The 20,048-nt window shown below is 47.0% G+C and overlaps 8 protein-coding genes across 8 annotated transcripts; 6 read left to right on the top strand and 2 right to left on the bottom strand.

The window, feature by feature from the left end:
* Positions 1 to 1,952: 1,952 nt before the first annotated feature.
* Positions 1,953 to 2,342, top strand: CLUP02_05473 (uncharacterized protein; the record flags this gene model as incomplete). Its single annotated transcript, XM_049284480.1, has 1 exon — positions 1,953 to 2,342. The coding sequence occupies one exon, from the start codon at positions 1,953 to 1,955 to the stop codon at positions 2,340 to 2,342; it is 390 nt and encodes a 129-aa protein (XP_049141623.1).
* Positions 2,343 to 2,386: 44 nt separating this feature from the next.
* CLUP02_05472 (tat pathway signal sequence) lies at positions 2,387 to 5,043 on the top strand (the record flags this gene model as incomplete). Its single annotated transcript, XM_049284479.1, has 7 exons — positions 2,387 to 2,423; positions 2,486 to 2,591; positions 2,666 to 3,142; positions 3,297 to 3,323; positions 3,486 to 4,052; positions 4,138 to 4,820; positions 4,922 to 5,043. The coding sequence occupies 7 exons, from the start codon at positions 2,387 to 2,389 to the stop codon at positions 5,041 to 5,043; spliced, it is 2,019 nt and encodes a 672-aa protein (XP_049141622.1).
* A 67-nt stretch (positions 5,044 to 5,110) lies between these two features.
* Positions 5,111 to 5,343, top strand: CLUP02_05471 (uncharacterized protein; the record flags this gene model as incomplete). The annotated part of the gene is made up of 2 exons (XM_049284478.1): positions 5,111 to 5,155; positions 5,236 to 5,343. 2 exons carry the CDS (start codon positions 5,111 to 5,113, stop codon positions 5,341 to 5,343), a joined length of 153 nt encoding a protein of 50 aa, XP_049141621.1.
* Positions 5,344 to 6,748: 1,405 nt separating this feature from the next.
* Positions 6,749 to 12,133, top strand: CLUP02_05470 (uncharacterized protein; the record flags this gene model as incomplete). Its single annotated transcript, XM_049284477.1, has 12 exons — positions 6,749 to 7,054; positions 7,123 to 7,284; positions 7,342 to 7,444; positions 7,468 to 7,664; positions 7,735 to 7,834; positions 7,920 to 8,043; positions 8,124 to 8,146; positions 8,222 to 11,007; positions 11,061 to 11,152; positions 11,205 to 11,811; positions 11,908 to 11,927; positions 11,998 to 12,133. 12 exons carry the CDS (start codon positions 6,749 to 6,751, stop codon positions 12,131 to 12,133), a joined length of 4,656 nt encoding a protein of 1,551 aa, XP_049141620.1.
* Positions 12,134 to 12,172: 39 nt separating this feature from the next.
* Positions 12,173 to 13,082, bottom strand: CLUP02_05469 (uncharacterized protein; the record flags this gene model as incomplete). Its single annotated transcript, XM_049284476.1, has 3 exons — positions 12,173 to 12,277; positions 12,386 to 12,767; positions 12,844 to 13,082. The coding sequence occupies 3 exons, from the start codon at positions 13,080 to 13,082 to the stop codon at positions 12,173 to 12,175; spliced, it is 726 nt and encodes a 241-aa protein (XP_049141619.1).
* A 102-nt stretch (positions 13,083 to 13,184) lies between these two features.
* Positions 13,185 to 13,472, top strand: CLUP02_05468 (uncharacterized protein; the record flags this gene model as incomplete). Its single annotated transcript, XM_049284475.1, has 2 exons — positions 13,185 to 13,260; positions 13,333 to 13,472. 2 exons carry the CDS (start codon positions 13,185 to 13,187, stop codon positions 13,470 to 13,472), a joined length of 216 nt encoding a protein of 71 aa, XP_049141618.1.
* Positions 13,473 to 13,495: 23 nt separating this feature from the next.
* CLUP02_05467 (uncharacterized protein) lies at positions 13,496 to 13,976 on the top strand (the record flags this gene model as incomplete). The annotated part of the gene is made up of 3 exons (XM_049284474.1): positions 13,496 to 13,556; positions 13,610 to 13,738; positions 13,846 to 13,976. 3 exons carry the CDS (start codon positions 13,496 to 13,498, stop codon positions 13,974 to 13,976), a joined length of 321 nt encoding a protein of 106 aa, XP_049141617.1.
* A 56-nt stretch (positions 13,977 to 14,032) lies between these two features.
* On the bottom strand, positions 14,033 to 20,020 carry CLUP02_05466 (uncharacterized protein; the record flags this gene model as incomplete). Its single annotated transcript, XM_049284473.1, has 7 exons — positions 14,033 to 14,177; positions 14,258 to 14,445; positions 14,526 to 14,622; positions 19,516 to 19,592; positions 19,651 to 19,758; positions 19,812 to 19,952; positions 20,006 to 20,020. 7 exons carry the CDS (start codon positions 20,018 to 20,020, stop codon positions 14,033 to 14,035), a joined length of 771 nt encoding a protein of 256 aa, XP_049141616.1.
* Positions 20,021 to 20,048: the final 28 nt, after the last annotated feature.

Below are 20,048 nucleotides of genomic sequence, written 5' to 3'. Positions count from 1 at the left end.
GAATGCGACGTTTACTTGTGAGACAGAGTGGCGCGTTGAGCAGATGAGGGATGTCAATGGGGATGGATATCCACCTTTTTGCAATGGCAAAAGATCTGTTTCCCATCCACCGTGCCATCTTCTCTGCATGGCCGCTTTGCCGCGGGCGCACGGCACAAGGGGTGAATGGGGAACGGGGAAGGGGTCGATCTTCAACGAAGCGCGTGTTTCGTCCCAACTACAGTAAGATCGCACGCAGATGGTTCCCCCCGAAAAGGAGGAGACAAAAGCCCTTGAAGGACGAAGAGGGGGTTCATGAGGAGAAAACGGGTATCGGCAAAAAAGGATTGAGTAGTATTCGTAGAACCGTACCACATGCGTGCGTATATGTGTACGTACTATATGTGTGTAAGTGTGTTTGAGAAGCATGAACTCTTCTCTTTTTGCGCTTTCCCCAATGTGCTGTGACGATGCGATGCAGGCGGTTTCGTCAGCGGCTAATATGAGCCCCGGCGTCTCGTGGGCAAGGGTGCCGAGGGATATCTAGGTACTACGATGGTTGACACCTCGAAGAAGCAAAAAAAACCTGAAGACTATTAAAAGATAAAAAAGGACAAGAAAGAATCAGTCGGTCTAAATGTCTCATAATGTGGATCTTGGCGCCACCACGCGTGCCCCGTTGTTCGAGGCGGCTCGAGGCTCGAACATTCCTGAGTGAGGCTGATGCGATGAGAGTAGGATCTGTAGGACTACGGTTTGCACGAAACTCATGAAAGTTGAGTCGAGTCCGAGGCTGAGTCTCATGGATTGGATTGAGTCCGTGTGACGAGAGAGAGTTGTTTGGTTTGAATAGAATCGGGGGAAATATGCTTGTGCGCAATGCTACGTGAGTGCGTGGCAAAGTGAGTGAGGTGAGTGGGTGAGTAGCCAAGGTGAGTGAGGTGAGTGAGAGTGTGTGTGATGTATCATGATGTGTGAGTGCGGTTGGGCAGATGTTTCAATTCAGCCTGTCTACAGTCTTGTCAGACTGTCCCTCTCGTGCGGCGTGCCCCTCCATCTGCCTCCCTCTTGCGAGTCCCGTCTTCTGGGTATGCCAATGTGTTCTGCAAATGTTTCAACCTCCCAAGCCCCTCGAGGGAACGTCGAACCCCACCAACCCACGAGCGACAGAGCCGATGCAGGGGCCGACGAAGTCAGGTCTCTAGCGCCCTCTCCTTTCTTGTCAGGGGGAAAAGGTTGCGTTAGTCTGAGGGAGTGACAGACAGCTGCGGGCGACTCTCTCTTACTCTGTCAGTCCGTCAGCGACTCGGCGCAATACCTAAGTTCACTTGAGCCTTGACTGCCGTTGCCTCTGCAGCAGCGTTCATCTGGTACCTTATCTTTTGCCCTAGTCTGGGAAAGAAAGATACATGGATCAGAGCTAGAGCACCCACAGAAGCAGGGGGAGCACGGTGATGTACCACGGTAGCAGAGGTCTTCAGAGCCACTGAGGAAGAAAAGACTGGGAAAGAGAGCCGCCGCCGCTAAGGCGAGTGGGTGCCGCGTGCTCCAGACTGACGGGCCCCGCCGGCGCGGGAGCGAGACGATTGGACGTCCGTCCGCCCGCCCCTGGCATGGGGGGCCCGAGTTTCAGAGACGACCAACACCACACCTTTACAACCGCCCACCCACCACAACCTAACGCCCGACTCCACGTCTAGAATCTTTGACATCCAACCCGACCTTCAAACGTCTTTCCATTTGCGGTCCTGTCTGTCTTTCGTCCTCCCTTGCTCTCGACCGTTCGTTGGCTGGCCCTTCTCCCCTGAGTAACTTCCTCTTCCCCCTAAGTTGTTTCCTTTTTACTCTCCCGTCCCATCTTGGAACCATGCAAGCCCCCTATACTCGTGCTATAGCCTATAGGGTACTAACGTGAAGGCAAAGTACCCATTGACGATCACCCTCTTTTTGCCCCTACCCGTTGAATCTACATGATGATCCCCCGGTCCCCAGTTCCTTCTTTCAAAAAGCACGCACAAACCCACCCCGCTCGCGCTGACTGCCACCTTCGACTTGGCTCTCGCCTCGGCAGAGCAGGCGACTCGCATGCTCCATGTACAGCACCCACAACACATATAGCTTCTTCGGCACGGGAAAAGAACGAAACGGGCTGGACCCTCCCCTATCATCCCGTCTTCGCTTTATGGATCTCCCCCGGGGGTTCCCCTGGTAATTCTGTCAAGCCTTGGCGGGTAAACATATTGAAACAAGGACCTGTCGTTCGTTGGAAAGTGAACCCTCGAGCACACACTCGGCGCAACGCAACCACATACATGGAGACGTGGGGCAAGGACCCCCGGGAGTTGGGCCGAGATGGCATATAGACTGAGAAAGAGATGGGAGGCCAGGAAGGAAAAAAAGTCTCACCATGGTTCCCAAAACCACCCATGCCCTTTGTGCGGCGTGTACGTGGCCTGGCCTCGGGTACCTAGAACTCGGTAGAACAGACGAGAGATGGAGAGATCAGATAGGTCACCTTTCATGATCCCCAAATGTTGTCCGGTGGCCGGGGTGCTTGCTCACCTTGTCACCCTCCCCACACCACCAGTCTATACCACAGGAAACCTCGAGCCGTATTTAGCTGGCTGCATTCCCCAATGTGGTTGAGGCTAATGAGTCCGTGATGTGTCGTGCTTAAACACTCAAGGACTCTGTTCAGCCTCCTTCAGACGTTTTTTCTTCGTCTTCTCTTCTCTTCTCACAGCCCCCTCGAGGCACTCATTCTCTTCTCTCATTCTCTCTCATCAGCCACCCAGGAGGCAGGCAACAGCCGTTTCAATCCTTTTCCGGCCGAAGTTATCGTCGTCACCAGAGGTTTCACTCCTTCTTACAACCCTCTGACTCTTTTTTGGTCCCATTCACCTTGCCTCATCTGGTCACCTTTCTTGCCAAGCGCAACGACACAAGTCCACCGGTCTCACTCACCGCGTCAGTCAGATCTTTTGAGCAAAATCAGGGTCCAGAGCGAGCAAACCAACCACGCTGTGCGTCATTGTCCATCTCACCATCACCGAGTCGACACGAGTCTCTTGGGAGTTTTCTTTCCTGCCCACCCTTTGAAGCTGAGGCCGCCGAGATCCTCTCTCCTCAACACCCCACTACCAAGAGCTCCCAGCCGCATCGTGTGTGTCTCTCTGCCCTTGGGTTTCCACTCCTTTGGACTATTGGAAAGAAAAAAACGGTTCAGATTCCTCAGAGGCCTTGGACCACCCCTCTTTTCTCCCTTTCTTGAAGTCTTGCCCAGACTTGGACGACGCAACATACCACACACACACGAGAAACTTCTCTCCCACCAACCACCTACAGTGACCGGCTCACTCCAGAACATACGACGACATTCATTTTCTTCCTACTTCACTTCATTCATCTTTTAGATGACCCTTTGACTCTCCCTGATCCCTTTTTTTGATTCATATCCTTCAGACATCTTATCCTCCTTTTGTGGCTCTCATCGACCCTCATCCCAGCACTCGACTACCTACCTCATCCAGCCCGGCAGAGTTAAACCGAAAGGATACAAGCCAAACAGAACCCCGAAGAGGAACATTTCTCAAAAAGGTCTCAAACCCCTCCTTTCTTCCCTTTTCATCAGACAAGAAGGATCTCGATCTCGAGAGAATATCCTCAGCCATGCCTTCTCAGAGCATCAAGACGGTACTGGTGGGCGCCGCCGCCCTCCTCCTCTGCTGCCACACCGGGCCGGCCCAGGCACAGCAGCAGAAGTACGTCCTGCACGACAACTACGACAGCTCAAACTTCTTCAACGAGTTTAGCTTTTTCGACCAGCCAGACCCGACCAAGGGCTCGCAGATCTACACGAGCGCCGTGACGGCCAACAACAGCGGCCTCGCGGGCTACGCCCGGGGCGGCATCTACCTCGGTGTCGACTCGAAGACCAAGGGCCAGGGACGCCAGTCGGTGAGGGTCACGTCGAACAAGGCATTTGATACGGGCTTGTTCGTCGCTGATATCCAGCACATGCCTACTAGCAGTTGCGGTGTCTGGCCCGCCTTTTGGATGTTTGGTCCCAACTGGTAAGTTTGCCTTTGTATGAGTGCTGCATGAGTACTCCATGAGCCGTGGTGACGATATGAAATGACTTATTGACATAATTCACAGGCCCAACTCGGGTGAGATTGACATCATTGAGGGAGTCAACACGCAAGAGTCCAACGCCGTGACCCTCCACACGGGACCCGGTTGCAGCATCACCAACGACGGCACAATCTCCTCCACAACCCTCAAGGAAAAGGACTGCAACGCCGGCAGCGCCTCCACGGGCTGCGGCCAGTCGACCTCGAGCAACCAAAACTACGGCGACGGCTTCAACGCGATCGGCGGCGGCGTCTACGCCGTCGACTTCAACTCCCAGGCCATTTCGGTCTGGTTCTTCCCGCGCAGCGCCATCCCCGGCGACGTCAGCTCGGGCAACCCGGTCCCTTCCTCCTGGGGCCAGCCCCTGGCCAAGTTCAACGGCGGTTCCGGGTGCGACATCTCCTCGCACTTTAAGCAGCAGAACCTCGTCTTCAACACGGCCCTGTGCGGCGACTGGGCCGGCAAAGTATGGGAGCAGAACGCCGAGTGCACGGCGCTCGCGCCCCAGTGCTCCGACTACGTCGCGGCTAACCCGCAGGCCTTCACCGAGGCGTTTTGGCTCATCAACTCGGTCAAGGTTTACCAGGCTGACGGCGGCGCGTCGGCTGCCGCTGCTTCGGTTGCTCCCAGCGCGGCTGCTGCTGGCATTCCGACGGCGCTGCCTTCAGCACCGATCCCTGGCGTCTCGGCCATTCCTGGAGCAACTGGTTACTGAACTGAGCTACTCTTTTCCAAGAGCAAAGAGACACGAGATGCAGAATGGGGGTGGTAGGACTCATTTGACTCATTTGGAGTGAACGTTATACAGGTCTAGACTCAGGTGGTGGACGCAAGTACAAAGGCGTTTGGAGGCTGATTTCTGTCATGGTCCTTTTTGACGACATTTACGACTCATTGTTTTCACTTCTTCTTCATCTACTGGATAGATGACCCCTTTTGAAACCTTTTTCTTTTCTTTTCGAGGCATGATGGGAAGACATGGCGTTAGAGGGAGGAGATGGCTCCTTGGTACACGCATATACCTAGCTTTCGTTTTTCACACGTGGGTATCATCAGTAGATACCCCCGAATCAGACTTGTTGAACTGTTAAACTATTTCTCCGTCTTTCTGGAACATGACAGCTGCCCTGGTCGTCGATTGAGTTCTGCATTGAGCGGGAAAACAGTGCTTGTTTCGCCAAGAAGCGCTCTACTCATGATGCAATTGAACCCCAGGCTCAAGCACCGTAATGTTGAGGCTGAGTCATGTCTAGAAACGATTCAATGACAAGTCAAGTAAAAAGGTTGAAAAGAAAAAAGACTTTTCAACGTCGTCGATCCAAACGCGGTCGTTAGAGATCTGACGGCCGTAAAAAAGGGGAGGGGGCTCTCGACTCAGTCGTTCGCATATAGTGCCGCCCGCCATCCGGGACAAGGTTCAGTTGACGTCCCGATATGAGATGTCGTCTAACTTTGTAAAAGGTCGACGGCTAACAAGAGACGGCCATTCCTGTTGGTGTCTGCAAGGGAGCAAGGCTTTCGGCAGGTGGTGCCGAAATTATTAGATTTCATCGGGAGGGTCAACGTCCGATCTCCTGAGGCGGGGGTTGCATGAAAGTGGCAGAGCCCATTACTAGGTAGGGCCAAGGCTCGAAACACGCTCACAGGATTCCGTCAATATGGGTGACTGCGACTGCTTCGACCTTTTTTTTTTTTGGAGGCTACTGCAGCCGAGGAAAGGGGTAGTGTTCGAAGATGTCAGGTGGCACGGGGGATCTCGAAGCTTGAGTCGGACGCAACTTCTACTGGAGACTGGAGATTTCTCATCATGTGGCTCTTACTATGTACTGTGTAAGGTAGGCTGCGAGCGAGTGATGGCATCCCATGTGTTGCCTCTTTCGCGGATCTGGTCATCCGAAGAAAGTAATATGGGCCAGGAGTTGGGACTAATGGCGAAGCAATGAGGCTCATGGGGCGCCAAATGGCCAAGACGGGAACGACTCCGGGATCGCTTCTGGGCAGAATGTTGACGGGGGAAGTTTTAAGATGTTAAAGAAGTGGGAATAGAGACTCAAGAGAGTGACGGAAAAGTGGCCGTACCTTGCAGTTTGCACCATCTGGTCGTTCCATCCCACCCGTTCCCATGAGCCAACCGGTGGCAGCCGCCCCACATTGTCCAGACAGGCAGGTAGCGATGGCCCGATCGGGTTTAGCTGCCATGGGTATGAGGCAGATCCACCATGATCTTCGACAGACTTCAAACTCGCAACAGCCACAAGGCCAAAACTTCCAACACACACACACACACGAGAAGATGGAAGAGCCTGTTCGGTAGCCGACGGTTCGAATTGGCAGAAATTGCGCAGGTTATAGGTTACAAGGATGTAACGGCGGCATATGATTGGATCGTGGCTCGCCGAGAGAACAATCGACGTTGCTCGTCGATCCGCTACTTGGCAAAGAAGCTTGTCTCCTCGATAGAGTCCATCAGGGGTCGAACCTGGCTTTGGCTGGTCTTGTTGATGCAACCGCCCAACCCTTATGTTGCAGCCAGGCTCGGATGAGACGCCCATGAGCCATCACGGGCTTGTGATGCTGGTTCGGACGACTCAGGAGCAGGGCATCATCTATGGGGTTGTTTTGTGACGGATGTGAGATGAGGTGCCCTGTCAGACAGACGAAAAAAGAGTCGCCCGTCGAGCCACGAAGAGGTCAGAGGGAGGCCGCGGGGCCCACGGGCACAACCTTGCGTGTGGTTAGGATGGAGGAGACGAACATGAATAGACTGTGGTACTATAGGGAGTTTTGGTATAAGATCCTCCCGCTGCCCCGACCATCTACTGCCTCCTTCTTTTGCTCCTCTCATTATCAGCAATACATCAAACTCCATAATCAACCTTCCTCTCATTCATCACAGCAGCGCTGTTTCATTCACTCTTTGCCGGACAATATCTTTATAACTGTAAATATTACTAGTACCAAACTACCCACGCCTTTCGACAACCTTCGAACAACATGTACTTCTCCAAGATCGCCGTTCTCTTCACCCTGGCCGCTACTGGTCTCTCCGCCCCCATTGAGGGAGCTGAAAAGCGCCAGGCCAAGCTTCTTTCCGTTCAGGACTACTCTCAGTTCCAAGTCTCTGACGGCACCGCTGGCAACGCTCTTGCTGAGGTTGCCCAGAAGTTCCCCGTAAGCTACCATCACACGCTTCCACTCGCGAGACGACGACGCTAACCGCTCCATTAGGTTGCTCAGATCAAGGCTGACCTTGCTGGAGTCAGCAAGGATGACTTGGCCATTCTCCAGGCGGCCCGCGTCGCCGCAGAGGGTGCCGAGACCGACGCCGGCGGTTTCAACGACGCCATTGCCAAGGCGTCCGGAGCCGTGCCGATGCCCTGAAGGTCGGCAAGATCAAGAACAAGGTCCTCAAGCTCCAGCTCGAGGTTCTCGCTCTCCAGGTGCAGCAAGCACAGGGCGCCAGCAACCAGGCCAAGATCGACGCCGAGCAGAAGAAGCTCGACAACAACGTCAAGAACGACACGGCCTCCAAGGGCAAGACCAGCCAGAGCGTCTCGTTCAGCGCCACCTCCGCGCCCAAGGGCAAGAAGAACTAGAGTTTTGAACTGCTTGCCATGACAGGCATGGTCGGTGTTAGAGAGCAACTTGTCGTTTGGCGTTATCCTCGTCTTGGTCATGATTGGGGTTGGAGGACATGGGACACGAAACATGGGCGATGGGAGTTTGCGCGCTGGGGAGCCAAATTTCTGATTTAATTCGTTGACTAAATAATTCAGATGATGTTGAGAGAGAGATGTGAAAATGAGAAACAATTATTGAGTTGGGTGAATTACAAAGCTATACCTTCTTTGACATCTGCTCGCAAAGTCGCACTGTTCATTCCGCCGAGCGGAAAGCGCACAGAAACTGTGTCCGGCGGTCGTCTGCACTGTACCTAGGCTCCAATGCGTCTCCAAACTTACCTCGCCTCACTCACCTACTCTCACCTTCCTCTTACACTGAAACATCAGCAACCATCCAATCTCATCAACCTGTCACTTGCAAAATCCAAATTCCCATCTATACTCATTCAGGAGCAAGACTTACGCGGCTTTTTATGAATGATAAGTACTATCTTGCTTCTTGATTAACTGGACGCACTACGGTGGCCTGTTATCACGCTTGATGGCGTCACCATCGAGTTTCATTCCATTAGGAAGCCTTATCATCACGCGGGAAAACACTGAGCTTACATCTGAAGAGTGGAAGCTGTTGGAGAAGAGATTCGGAAGATGGGGCATCATTGCGCCGACGAAACCTGCCAAAGGCGTCAGAGCCCCCAAGCCATTTGATCACGTAGAGGATACCTTCCTCTTGTCTGCGGCTTTCAAGAGCTACAAGAACCTGGTGGTCGAAGGATGGATCCGAGTCCATCTACTCATTCGCCCGGAGAGTGAGGAACGCGGAACTGCAAGAATTTATGTCTTGCCTGACGACGTCGACAATAAGGCCATCGACCGAGACCGCACTAAGCTAAGAAGATCACGCAGAGCGCTCATTGCCCAACTCGACTTTTCTCAAGAGGCCTGGTCTGGCCAGCCCACTTCGACTCCAACCACACTCGAACATGTCTTCAGAGATGAAGAAGACTCTCATGACTCAACCTCGTTGCTCCAGATGTTCAACAGCATTCCTTCCCCGGACCCGGCGCCCCATGCTGTCACCAACCCATTTGAACAAGATGCCATTTACAACGTACTCGAAGGCAACCTGCCTGGTCTGAATGATATGTCGAAGCTTTATGACTACCAGCGTCGCTCAGCTGCGGTCATGATTCAGCGCGAAAGTGAACCTGGCCAGTTCCTGGATCCAAGAATTGCCAAAGGAATCGACCAAAATGGTGCAGCCTATTACTACGATACTAGCTCCGGAGCCCTCGTCAAGGAACCAAGGTTCTACGATGGTGTCAGAGGCGGTATATTGGCCGAGCAGATGGGCGCAGGCAAGACCCTGATCTGTCTGGCCGTCATCTTGGCGACTCGACATTTGTCCACCCGCACCCCCGATATTTACCAAGGGAGCGACGTGCGCGTAAGGAAGAAGATTGGATCACTCGCTGACATGGCAGCCTCGAATGCCAACATCAAAGGAGCTCCTTGGAAGATCTTCTTCAACGTCTATGATGCGAACCAAGAGCTGGAGTACGACAAGTGCATAGCAGCAATCCGCCGCAACCCCAGCCGCTACCACGTCCCCGAGGAGCCTCCCAAGCGCCTTCGGCGGCATGAAAATTCTGTTGGTAACCCGGCAAAGAAAGTCCGACACACTCATGCATCCATAGTTATCGTCCCCAACAACCTTGTTCAACAATGGATCCAGGAACTCGAAAAGCACATCGTCCACCCAGGAAACCCGGCGGGTCTTAAGGTCCTGAAGTTGACTAGCCAGAAGGAGGAAATCCCCAACTCTCAAGTCCTCGCAGCATATGACCTCGTCCTCATTACCCAGTCACGGCTCGATAGGGTATGGAGAGAAACTATGATGATGGGGTGTCCACTGGCAGAAGTCCACTTCAAGCGCTGTATAGTCGACGAAGGGCACAAGATAGGCTACGCGAAGATAAACAACAAGAGCAATGTCCTCCTGGCTATTGACGCACTTCACATCTCTGCTCGCTGGATTGTGACCGGCACGCCAGCCACTGGCTTATTCGGTGTAGACGACCAACACTTCAACGATACCCATTCCGACGACAGAAATAATACCGACAAGGCGGCAGCCCTCGCCGAGGCGGAAAAGGGAGATCTGGAGAAGATTGGCGCGATAGCATCGCTGTACCTCAATGCTCGACCTTGGTCCAATAGCGTACACGAAACAGGAGATACGACGGCAGATTGGGCAGTGTACGTGATGCAGCCGAAGCATAGCTCCCGGTCGACCGGCCGCATGGGGGTGCTGCGCGCTACACTGAACTCTCTCATCGTCAGGCATCGACTGTCGGAGCTTAACACCCTGCTTCCATCAGTCAACGAGAACGTTATTGTATTGGAAGGTTCATACCAAGACAAGTTGTCGCTTAACATCTTCTCGATGATGATCATCTTCAACGCCGTCCAGTCTCAAAGAGTCGACATGGATTACTTCTTCCACGCTCGTCAACGCAAGGCTCTGCTCCAGTTGGTTCACAACTTGAAGCAATCCAGTTTCTTCGGCGGTGTCTTCTTCGCTAAGGACGATATAATCAAGGCACTCGAAACTGCAGAGACTTTTCTCCAAGAGAAAAAGGTTCTCATCAGCGAGAAAGACGAAGCTCTTCTGAAACAGGCCGTTGAAGTTGCCCACGTTGCCATCGAAAACCAACTCAAAGACTTCAGCAACAAGTATAACGAGGTCCCCATCTTCATCCGCGACTTTCTCCCCAATGGCGTGGGCTCTGCCTGGTCCCTCGACGATCGAGACGCTAATCCTACTTGTACCGATGCTGGCATGGTACTTACCGCGCAGAAGCTGATCGCCTCTGCCATGGGTAAGCCCACGAAGCTGAATAGTCTACTCAACGGTCAACTGGAATTTGAGGGTCGTAAAGAGCAAGCCGATCAGATCATGTCCGGGGCACAGGGTGTCGCGGTTGACCACCGGCCGTCAAAGTCTCCAGGGGTTCTCGCTGGCAATACGCGACTGGGAGGTGAACGGGTTGCTCGACACCTGAAGTCTACTGCCTCGAAGCCCGCTGAGCCCGTGCCCGAGCTGGAGCAACTTCCAGACGATCTGAAGAAGGCGATGCTGGTTTCCACCGTGTCAGCAAAGCTCTCATACCTTATCGACGCTGTGGTCGAGCACCAAGAAAAAGAGAAGATGATCATCTTCTACGAGAATGAGAATGTGGCATGGTATCTGGCGGGTCTTCTTGAAGTAGTGAGTTTGAGCATTTCGACGACAGGTGATTCCGAATTAACATTGTGATCCAGATTCACGTGCGTCACCTGATTTATGCCAGCAAGCTCACGTATGCCCGGAAGATGGAGTACGTGGACACTTTCAATAACAACCCTACGATCAGGTTCGTTTTCAGTGGACTCTCGTTTTTTTGCGTATGCTAAGAAAATATCCAGGGCCATTCTCATGGACTTGTCGCAGGCCGCTATTGGTCTCGACATGAGGGCTGCCTCGCGAATCTACTTTATCAACCCCGTTCTGAACCCCCAGATCCAAGCCCAAGCCATTGGCAGAGCCCGGCGCATCAGTCAGCAGAAACCCGTGACGGTCGAGACGCTCGTCCTCCGGGACAGCATCGAAGAAGTCATCATGGAGCGCAAGAAGACCATGTCGCAGTTTGAGCATTGGAAGTGCAAGTCCATCATAGACGACCAACCCATCTACAACTGGATCTTGAACGTCGGCATTATACCTCTTCCAAAGGACCAGAAAGATTACTTGGCGCAGGCCATTCCGCTGAAGCGCCCTCAGCCAATCTTTGGCAGCAGTTTTGCTGGCGGTCAGTCCTCGGAAGAGGATACTCTGGCGAATGGCACGGAGATGAAGTCGACGGTGGTCAAGGATGAGCTGGCAAATGGTACAAACATGGGCGGTCTTAAGCGCCCGCGTAGTTCCAAGCCTGAAGGCAACGGAGACTTGGGAGGGGAACCCGCCAGACCTGTGCGCCGCCTGCGCTTCTCTGCAGAGGACAAGGAAATGAGCGATGAACAGTCCCCGCCAAAAGTGCGATTTTCATAGCACTTTTCTAGAGTTCAGGGTGAACTCAGCATGGCGAGTGAAATTTGGGCGTGTGGCCCGGATCTCGTGCGGTACTTTTAGGTGGCTGCTTTCTACGACGGGTGAGGTTTGTTGGATTATGTTTGTATAGCGCTCTCGAGATACCAACTAAGCTGCACATGGATGCAGCAGCAATAAGAATCGTTTCTACCATCACTGTTTGAAGATTCTCTTACTTTGCGCAATTAACCTTTTGTTAGTGATACCTTGGTCAGAGTCATTCCTCATCGGTTCGCATGAGAACCGAGTTCAACGTCAAGTGCAGTAAACGCTGTTGCCGGAGGAACGCGAGGTATTTCTAACAACATCACGACGCACTGTTTTTGTTTCTCGGCGCAACATCATGTTGTTGCCGGTGTTGTTGCCAAGCGAACTTCTTCAGTCCGAGAGGCGGCGGCCCCTCTGAAAGGACCTATTCATAGTGATAGTGCAGACAGGTGCCGAAGTCCGAGGCCGGCCCGGGACGGGGACCAACGGGGAAATGCATTAGCTATTTGCTCTCTCTTGAGCCTCTACTCACCTTGAACGGAGACGCTTCGTGCAAAAGTTGCGTCGGCTGTTTTATGTTTGTACTACCCTCTCTAGCTGACAGCGGAACCCGGTCCACGGCAAGACTCTGTAGCGCGGCCGCTTCGACCGAGGGACTGGGAAAGGCCAAGCGAGATAACCTCGTGGGTTTTGGGACTGGGTTCAGACGTTTTTTCGTGTGGTGCACGGAGGATGAGAACAGACGAGTGAACAGACACTCGAGGCATGGCCAAGTCACGGATGAGGGGACGTGTGTAATATGAGGTTCAACGACCAACGTATGATAAACAAAAGAAAGGACCGGCACAAGAGATTGCATCGCTTGGAGTTTTCCCCCCCTTTCGCCCAGGCGGCTGTGGGATGCCGTATGTTGGCTATTCACATGTCATGTCCTTCTTGTTTCTTGGAAAAACAAAACCGGTAACTCCGTGGCTTGGATCTTGCGGATACGTAAGCCCAACAAAGGAACCGTTAGGACGGATGACAACGGGTACGAAACGATGATGCAATGCGGAGGTCTCGGCAAGAAGGTTTCGATGGAGATCGTGGATCCATTTTGTACATAAGGTAAGGTGCGATCCACAGGATGCAATACGGAAGGAAAGAAGAGGCTGGGGATGATACCTGCACTTTTGGATGACAGAGACGCTGGGGATTTGGGGAAGGAAGGGACCCAGACAAACCCCCATGTTCGAAACGATTTTGTCTCTCCACTCCGTGCCTGCCCGTCGAGCACAGAAAGAAGAAAGGAAGGGAGAGAAGGAAAAAAAAAAACCATGGCATGACATGACATGACGCCTTCCAAGTTCCGTGAAACTGTCAACCTTTACCCGAGCATGGCAACGGAAGGCAAGAACGACAAGCTAGGTAAGGCAAGCAAGGCTCAGGCCGAGGAAGAAACAGAGGGAGGCGTTTCTCTGCCCATCCTGTCCGCTTCAGTTGAACCAACGATGCACATCTACCAAGAGAGCCTCCAACTTGCATCAGTTTCGACAAACCGCCGCGCAATCGTGGAGACCTCTGAACAGCTTGACGCAGGCGACTTGACTCGTTTCACGATTTTCACCTCCCTACAATGATCATTGTCGATAACGAACCAACGATGAATGCTCCTTTCAACTCCTTCGCCCCCTGTTTCCTCCCCAAATTCCAGAGGCTGGGTGGTTCGTCTGAGGTTAGCCGCTAAAAGCCCACCTCAAACTAAGACAGAAAGCAGCAGGGACGCCCGTTGAAACCGATTCTCACCACGGCAACGAGCTTACCCGAACGAGTTACCTTGCTCCGATCTCTCGGGACTATCCATTCTCACGTTCTTTTGCATCGCTCCACGGCCTCTGCGAATACAGTAAGACGTCCTCGAGGCTCAAGGAATGCAATAGAAGGTTATATGGATACTCGTGAACAATAAGAACACTTAGGCACTATAGTCACTGTATCCATGAACCACACAAGCTATCGAAGCGGGATGTGACGATGGATACCTACCCAGCTATGAAGCAGGCCAGTCGTCGCAGGCACACGGCACGGGAATGCAGACGCGGAAGCGGCAACGGGATGCGCGTAAGACGTCCAGCCCAGATTGACGAGGCGACTTTGATGCGACCTCAGCACGCGCTATGGCGCCTGGGGGTTCACAGTATCACAGGGCTCTGGTGTTGGTGCAAGCAAAAGCTGGAGCCTGGCAGAGCTGGATGCTGGGAAAATGGAGCCCCTTGACTAGGTATTGCGCTTTCGGTGTGTCGGCCTTGGAGATGGGATTTCCAGGATAAGTGAGTTTTGTCCCACTTCAACTTCCTGGTTTTCTGTTCCTGTTCCTGGATCAGTGCTGCGGCCAAGGTACACAAAGGCCGTTGTCTATCTGAACGGCTGCAGCTTGCAGGTTCCAGCCCCGTCTGTGCCAAAGAAAACTTGCGTGGTCAGAAGAGTCCCGTCATGGCTAGCTGCATCAAACACCCCTCCCTCATCGACTTTCCATCTGGTCTGCGCTGCAGGGCGAAACGGGACTGCTAGTTGGCCCCAGCCCAGCCTCCCGCCGACACGCCACTGACCGAACTGATGTGATGGTCCGGACGAAACGAGGTCAGAATGATGAGACGAGGTGGTTCAGAGGGAGGATCAAGAGCTACGCATACAGGATCTATTTGCCCGAGGCGGACGCCAGGCTCGTTCACCCTGCCTCGGTGGCCTGTCCCTGTTACGGCAGACTGCAAGAGGCACTCCGCCAAAACACTTTTTTCATGTGTCAAAGCAGAAATCGTATTTTACGGTTACCCCACTACCTAGGATAGGGTCTAGACTAGTATAATAACCTATAAATAGGGGTTATAGAGATTTATAGCTTAAGAGATACTTTAATTTCGTAATATATTAAACCGTACGGTAGTATATAAAATTGCGCAATATTATACCCCGGCGTAAAAGTTTTTCTTCTTTTTATAACTTTATTATAAAAGTAACTACTACTTTTTGCCCTCTTATAAGTAAAAATCACTTTTTATTTAAGTTATTAAACTAATAGCTCGCTTATAAATATTATAATATAGATCTATAATAACTTCTAATCTCTATATAAGACGTTACTAAACTAATCGACTTTATAATACCTCCTTATAAAGCTATTTTAAAACGACTAATCGATAATAATACTCGTATAGGCTCTGCCCTTTTCGTATAATAAGAACGTATAAACGTATAAACCTCGATATTAATAAAATCTCTTTTTATAGGCTTAAAAAAGCGGGAACGAAGTGTTTAGTAAATAAAAAAGGAGCTAAAGTAATTATTAATAATTAATATTTTTATTATATTATATAACGCATCCTTTTTTAAGAACGAACTTAACGGTTTCTAAGTAACGACTTATACTAACGTCTAAGTTATTAAAAAGTTTATTAAGAAAGTTTAGTTTAATCGCTTTTCGACGTTTATTTTATATTAAGATATAATACGATTTATTATTTTATATTTTATAATAAACTAGCAAATTCTTTTAATAGAGTAGATAGTATTTTTAATTAATATAAAGAATCCTTGCGATATCTTAGAGTATTATAAAGTAGCGTACGAAGCTATAAGTTTAGAGAGATTCCTTTTTAAAACTACGATCTTATATAAAAAAGATAATTACTAACTTTCTATTGTTTTTTAAACTAGAATTAAGTCGCTAGTTATTAAACCTTAGCTAGTAAAGAAGGGAAAAGGTCGTATAAAACTAATTATAACTAAAACTTTAGGTAAAATAACGTATAAAAATGTTCTAAAAACACGGCTTTTAATAGGTATTAGTATTAAACTAACGATAAAAATTAAGGAGGAATTATTAGTTAAGTAAAAAAAGAAGATCGTTAAGAAGGAGGTAAAGGCTAAGAAAAAGGTTAAAAAGGATAAAAACGATAGGAAAGACGAGATTATAGTAGTTCGATAAAAAGATAAAGTTTATGATAGTAAATAACCTAGTATACTATAAGAACAGAAACGAGCATTCTCGTTAGTAAATAGTTTAGAGTAAACTATAATTATATTTATAATTCCTCTTCGTCCTTAGTATCGCTTATAATTACGAAGCTATCTAATGCTCTAAGATTAATTCTAGAGTTTTCTAATCTCTACTTAACTTATATAATACCGCCCTATAGTTTACTAAGTAAAGTAACTTCTAGTTAGAGCTTATTGCGTATATATTACTTTAAATAAATACGAAGATATTAATACGCTTTAAAATAAAGATAATTAGCCTTACTAAACTTCGTACTTTTAGCTAATATAGTTAGGGAGCCCTTAATAATTAAGGTATAAATTTATAAAATAGCTTAAGGAAGATATGCGTCTAGATTATTACTATTTTAAATAGTATTTAATAGTTATTAAACTTAGTCTTAGTTAATCGGCTATATAAAGTCTTATACGGTTCGTAACGTAGGTTAATAATATAGTTACTATAACTAACTAGAAATAATATAAGGGCGACCTTTTTAACGACGAATTCGATAAGAGTTCTAAATTTATATAAAGTTAATAAAATTAGAACGAATTAGTAGTATATACGTAAATAGAAGTATAATCTAGTTAGAGAGTATATTTATATAGAATAGCCCTTAGAACTTAAGTAGTTAGAAGTATTCTTATAAACGTAAGTATACTTATATATACTAAGATATATATTACTTACCCGCTAATATACTAATCTATTTTAATAAAGACGATTTTACTAACTCTTAATCTTAACGTTATGGATACTTTTATTAAAGATCTAGTAATTACGGAATATAATTAGACTTTTTACTATTAAACGGTGTTATAAAAAGTAGTAATAAATACTAGACATAAGAACGGTTTCTTTCCCTCGGTCTAAACGAACTCGTAATAGTATAAATCCCCGTTATTAAATAACGGTAAGATATTATATAAGTATATTCTAGGACGTATAAGTAGAAACCCTTATATAGAACTATATAATAAACCGCGAATAAGTATTAATATTAATATAGATTTTAAATCTAAATAGTAGAAGCTTATTGTACGTATCTAAAGACTAAATATAATTTAGTCTAGGAGTCGTAAACCCTTTACGACGGTACCTTATCTTACTTAACCGATCTTAAACTTATTATAGAAAGGTTTTGCGATATATAAGGTATAGTTTATCTTAGCTAATAATATAAGCTTATTAGCGAACCTATATATAAAGATACTCTTTACCGTACCCTTTAATACGGCGAGTAACCTCTAGTATATTAAAAAAGAACTCTTTTAATTATTATCGTATAATTACGAGCTATTTTAGTATTTATCGTTACTAAAGCTAATTCTGTTAACGAAGTATTAATAATCCTATAGCCGTAATTATAAATCCTTTAGACTAGAGTTAAAAAAGGATATTTTTATCGTTTAAGTATTGTTAGAAGAATAATTCTTAAATACGAATTAATAGATCCTTAAAAAAGACCGTACGCTCTTCTCGTTATAAGTCCTATTTCGTAAGTTAATATTTAAAAGTTCGCTTTATAATTCTAGTATTAAAAACTGTGAAGATATATATAATAATTATATTATAGGTCTAATTACTCTTTAACTTTATAATAATTATCGTTTAATATAATAAAAGATTAATACGCGGTCGTACTATTCTAAAAAAGTAGTAATATATAAAGTAAAAAACTAAGAAAGAAATTTTAAATAAGAGGTAAATATTTATATATAATTATAGTAATATATAGGGGTATATTTTTACTTATAAGGTTTTATAAGTATATATATAGAAATATAGACGCTCATGGGGATTTATAACGCTAAAAAGGATAGAAAAGTATATAACGATAATATATAATAAATAAAAGTTCTATAATTTTATTAGAAACGTTAAACTTTAGGGGGAGCCTTTATATAGTTAGTTACGGCCTCTTATAGGCTAAACTAAGCGCGTATACTCTAGCTTATAGCTAGTAAGTGCCCTACGACTCTATAGGGGCCTTACTATTTAAGTATTAAGCCTAACTATACTATATCCTAATATATACTTATATAAACTCCTGTGTTATACCGTATAAGAATGTTAAATTAATTACTCCTTACTCGGAGTCTATATAAGTTAGTAACGCTCCTTATAATCCTATATACTATTATATATACCCTCTTCGTTATTTTTAGCCTACTTAGCTACTTATTTAAGGGCTTTTATTATTATATAGAAGTATATAGTAAGGATAGTACCTAGAGACTTAAATAGAGCGCCGATACGGACTTTATTACGGCTTTTATAGTTACGACTACGCTTAACGACTTTAATAAGCGTATTATGAGTTAGTACGAACCGTTAGTAAATTATAAATAGATATGAGGTAGTATAAAGTAATATATAAGTAATAACGAGAGGCGTAACGAGCGTATACTTATATATAGTGAATATATAATTATAATTAGAGCAGCCCTTACTTATAAAAGTAACGTAATTAATAAAAATGCCTTTACCGGCCTTATAATAGGCGCACGACTCGGTACTAATCTTAGCGTCGCTATATACGGTCGTTTAGATAGTATTAGTAGCCTAAGTGCGAGTTATAGCGATGTCTGGGGGTATATAACGGCTATTTTTAGTAATTTTAGGGTTAAGCTTAATCTAACGCTAGGGCTAGATTATATAGGTTAATATAGTAATATTAGATAGTATAGGGTAGTATATACTAACTTATATAATACTAAGGTTATAGATCTAGTAAAAAGTCTTCGAAAGGGAAGATAAAGAGCTTATAAATAACGTAAAAATCTATATAATAAGGAAGCTATTATATAGAGGTATACGTACTAGTAAGGAAGTAAGAGGTTATTTTATAAGACGTAAGGTCGTTAGGGTACTACGTAGGTTAGTATACGGGGACCGTCGGGAGCTATATACCCTTAATACGGGCCGGAACGCTATATTAAGCGCTTATTATAAGTATTATACGGCGTACGCGATTATTAAAAAAGGGAGTGTCCTATACGAAATTATTAGTATATATATATAAATAGTTAATACTAAAGAAAAAAGTAAATAAAAAGAATTAAATTATAAATAAGTATATATGCGTAATTATACTTATAATTGCGCGTACATTAGCTTAAGAAGAAGTATAATTACTAATTAGTAAAAATTACACTAGTAATTGCGTATAAAATTACCTAATTATACTTATTTAATATTTCTAATTAGCAAATCGTAAATATTATACTTATAATTGCGTATATAATTAGGTAATAATAATAAAAGTAAAGTAGAAAAGGGTATAAAGTATAATAAGGCGAAATATAATTACTAATAAGTAACTATAGGGGCGTAAGCGGATTACTTACCTTACTTAAGGAATATTAGGTTAGTTAAGAAGAAAGGGAAATTAATTAGTAATAGAAATTAGTAAGGAGGATATGCCCCCTAGCTGCCCCACTTTCGCTAGGCGGCATAACTGCCCTTACATAACCACTACTACCTACGGTCGTAAGCAATTCCTTGTAATAATATACGGGATTTATTATAATATTTATTTATATATATAAGAAAGTCGCACTATTGATGCCTAAAATTTACGGTAGCCGTAGGTCTATTAGAAAGAACGGTTTTGGCGGAGTGCCTCTTGCAGTCTGCCGTACCTGTCTTCCTCCCTCTGAGTCGACGAGTTATCAGCCAGTGTGTTTTGGGTAGTGAGATGTGCGCAACTCTGAATGGACTGGCTGTGCAGCATCAGCATCGCACATGATGATACGGATATTACTGGATGTCGGCACGGTTCGTCGCAACCCCGCGAAACAGAGCCAGGGCAAGATGCCATATGCCTTGGCTTCCTCCGGGCCGCTCATTCGTCGCCTTCGGTAGTCGTCGTGGCCGGTCTCCCGCTCCGCCACTCAGGGAATGGCCTGGAGCTTGAGTGAGAGCTCCAGAACATCACCAACCCTGTCGGGCTGTTAACCTTGTTTTTCCCAGGCAGCGGGTACAAGTAATCCACGCCAGAAATGTGGGTGCTTCCAATGTATTGAGTCGAGTGCCTGGCAGCTGCGAGTCGCTGCGACCCATCGTCGATTGCCTGGAGCTGGAGGCGCGAGACAAGCTAGACGAGGGGGATAGAGGGGTTAGATTACCCACATTCCAATCATTCATGCGACTAAGGCACCTCCCAGCCGCTGCA

Source organism: Colletotrichum lupini, chromosome 3 (assembly GCF_023278565.1).
Source record: "Colletotrichum lupini chromosome 3, complete sequence".
Classification (NCBI taxonomy): domain Eukaryota; kingdom Fungi; phylum Ascomycota; class Sordariomycetes; order Glomerellales; family Glomerellaceae; genus Colletotrichum; species Colletotrichum lupini.
The sequence above is the reverse complement of the archived record's forward strand: the minus strand, read 5'-3'. Positions and strand labels throughout refer to the sequence as shown.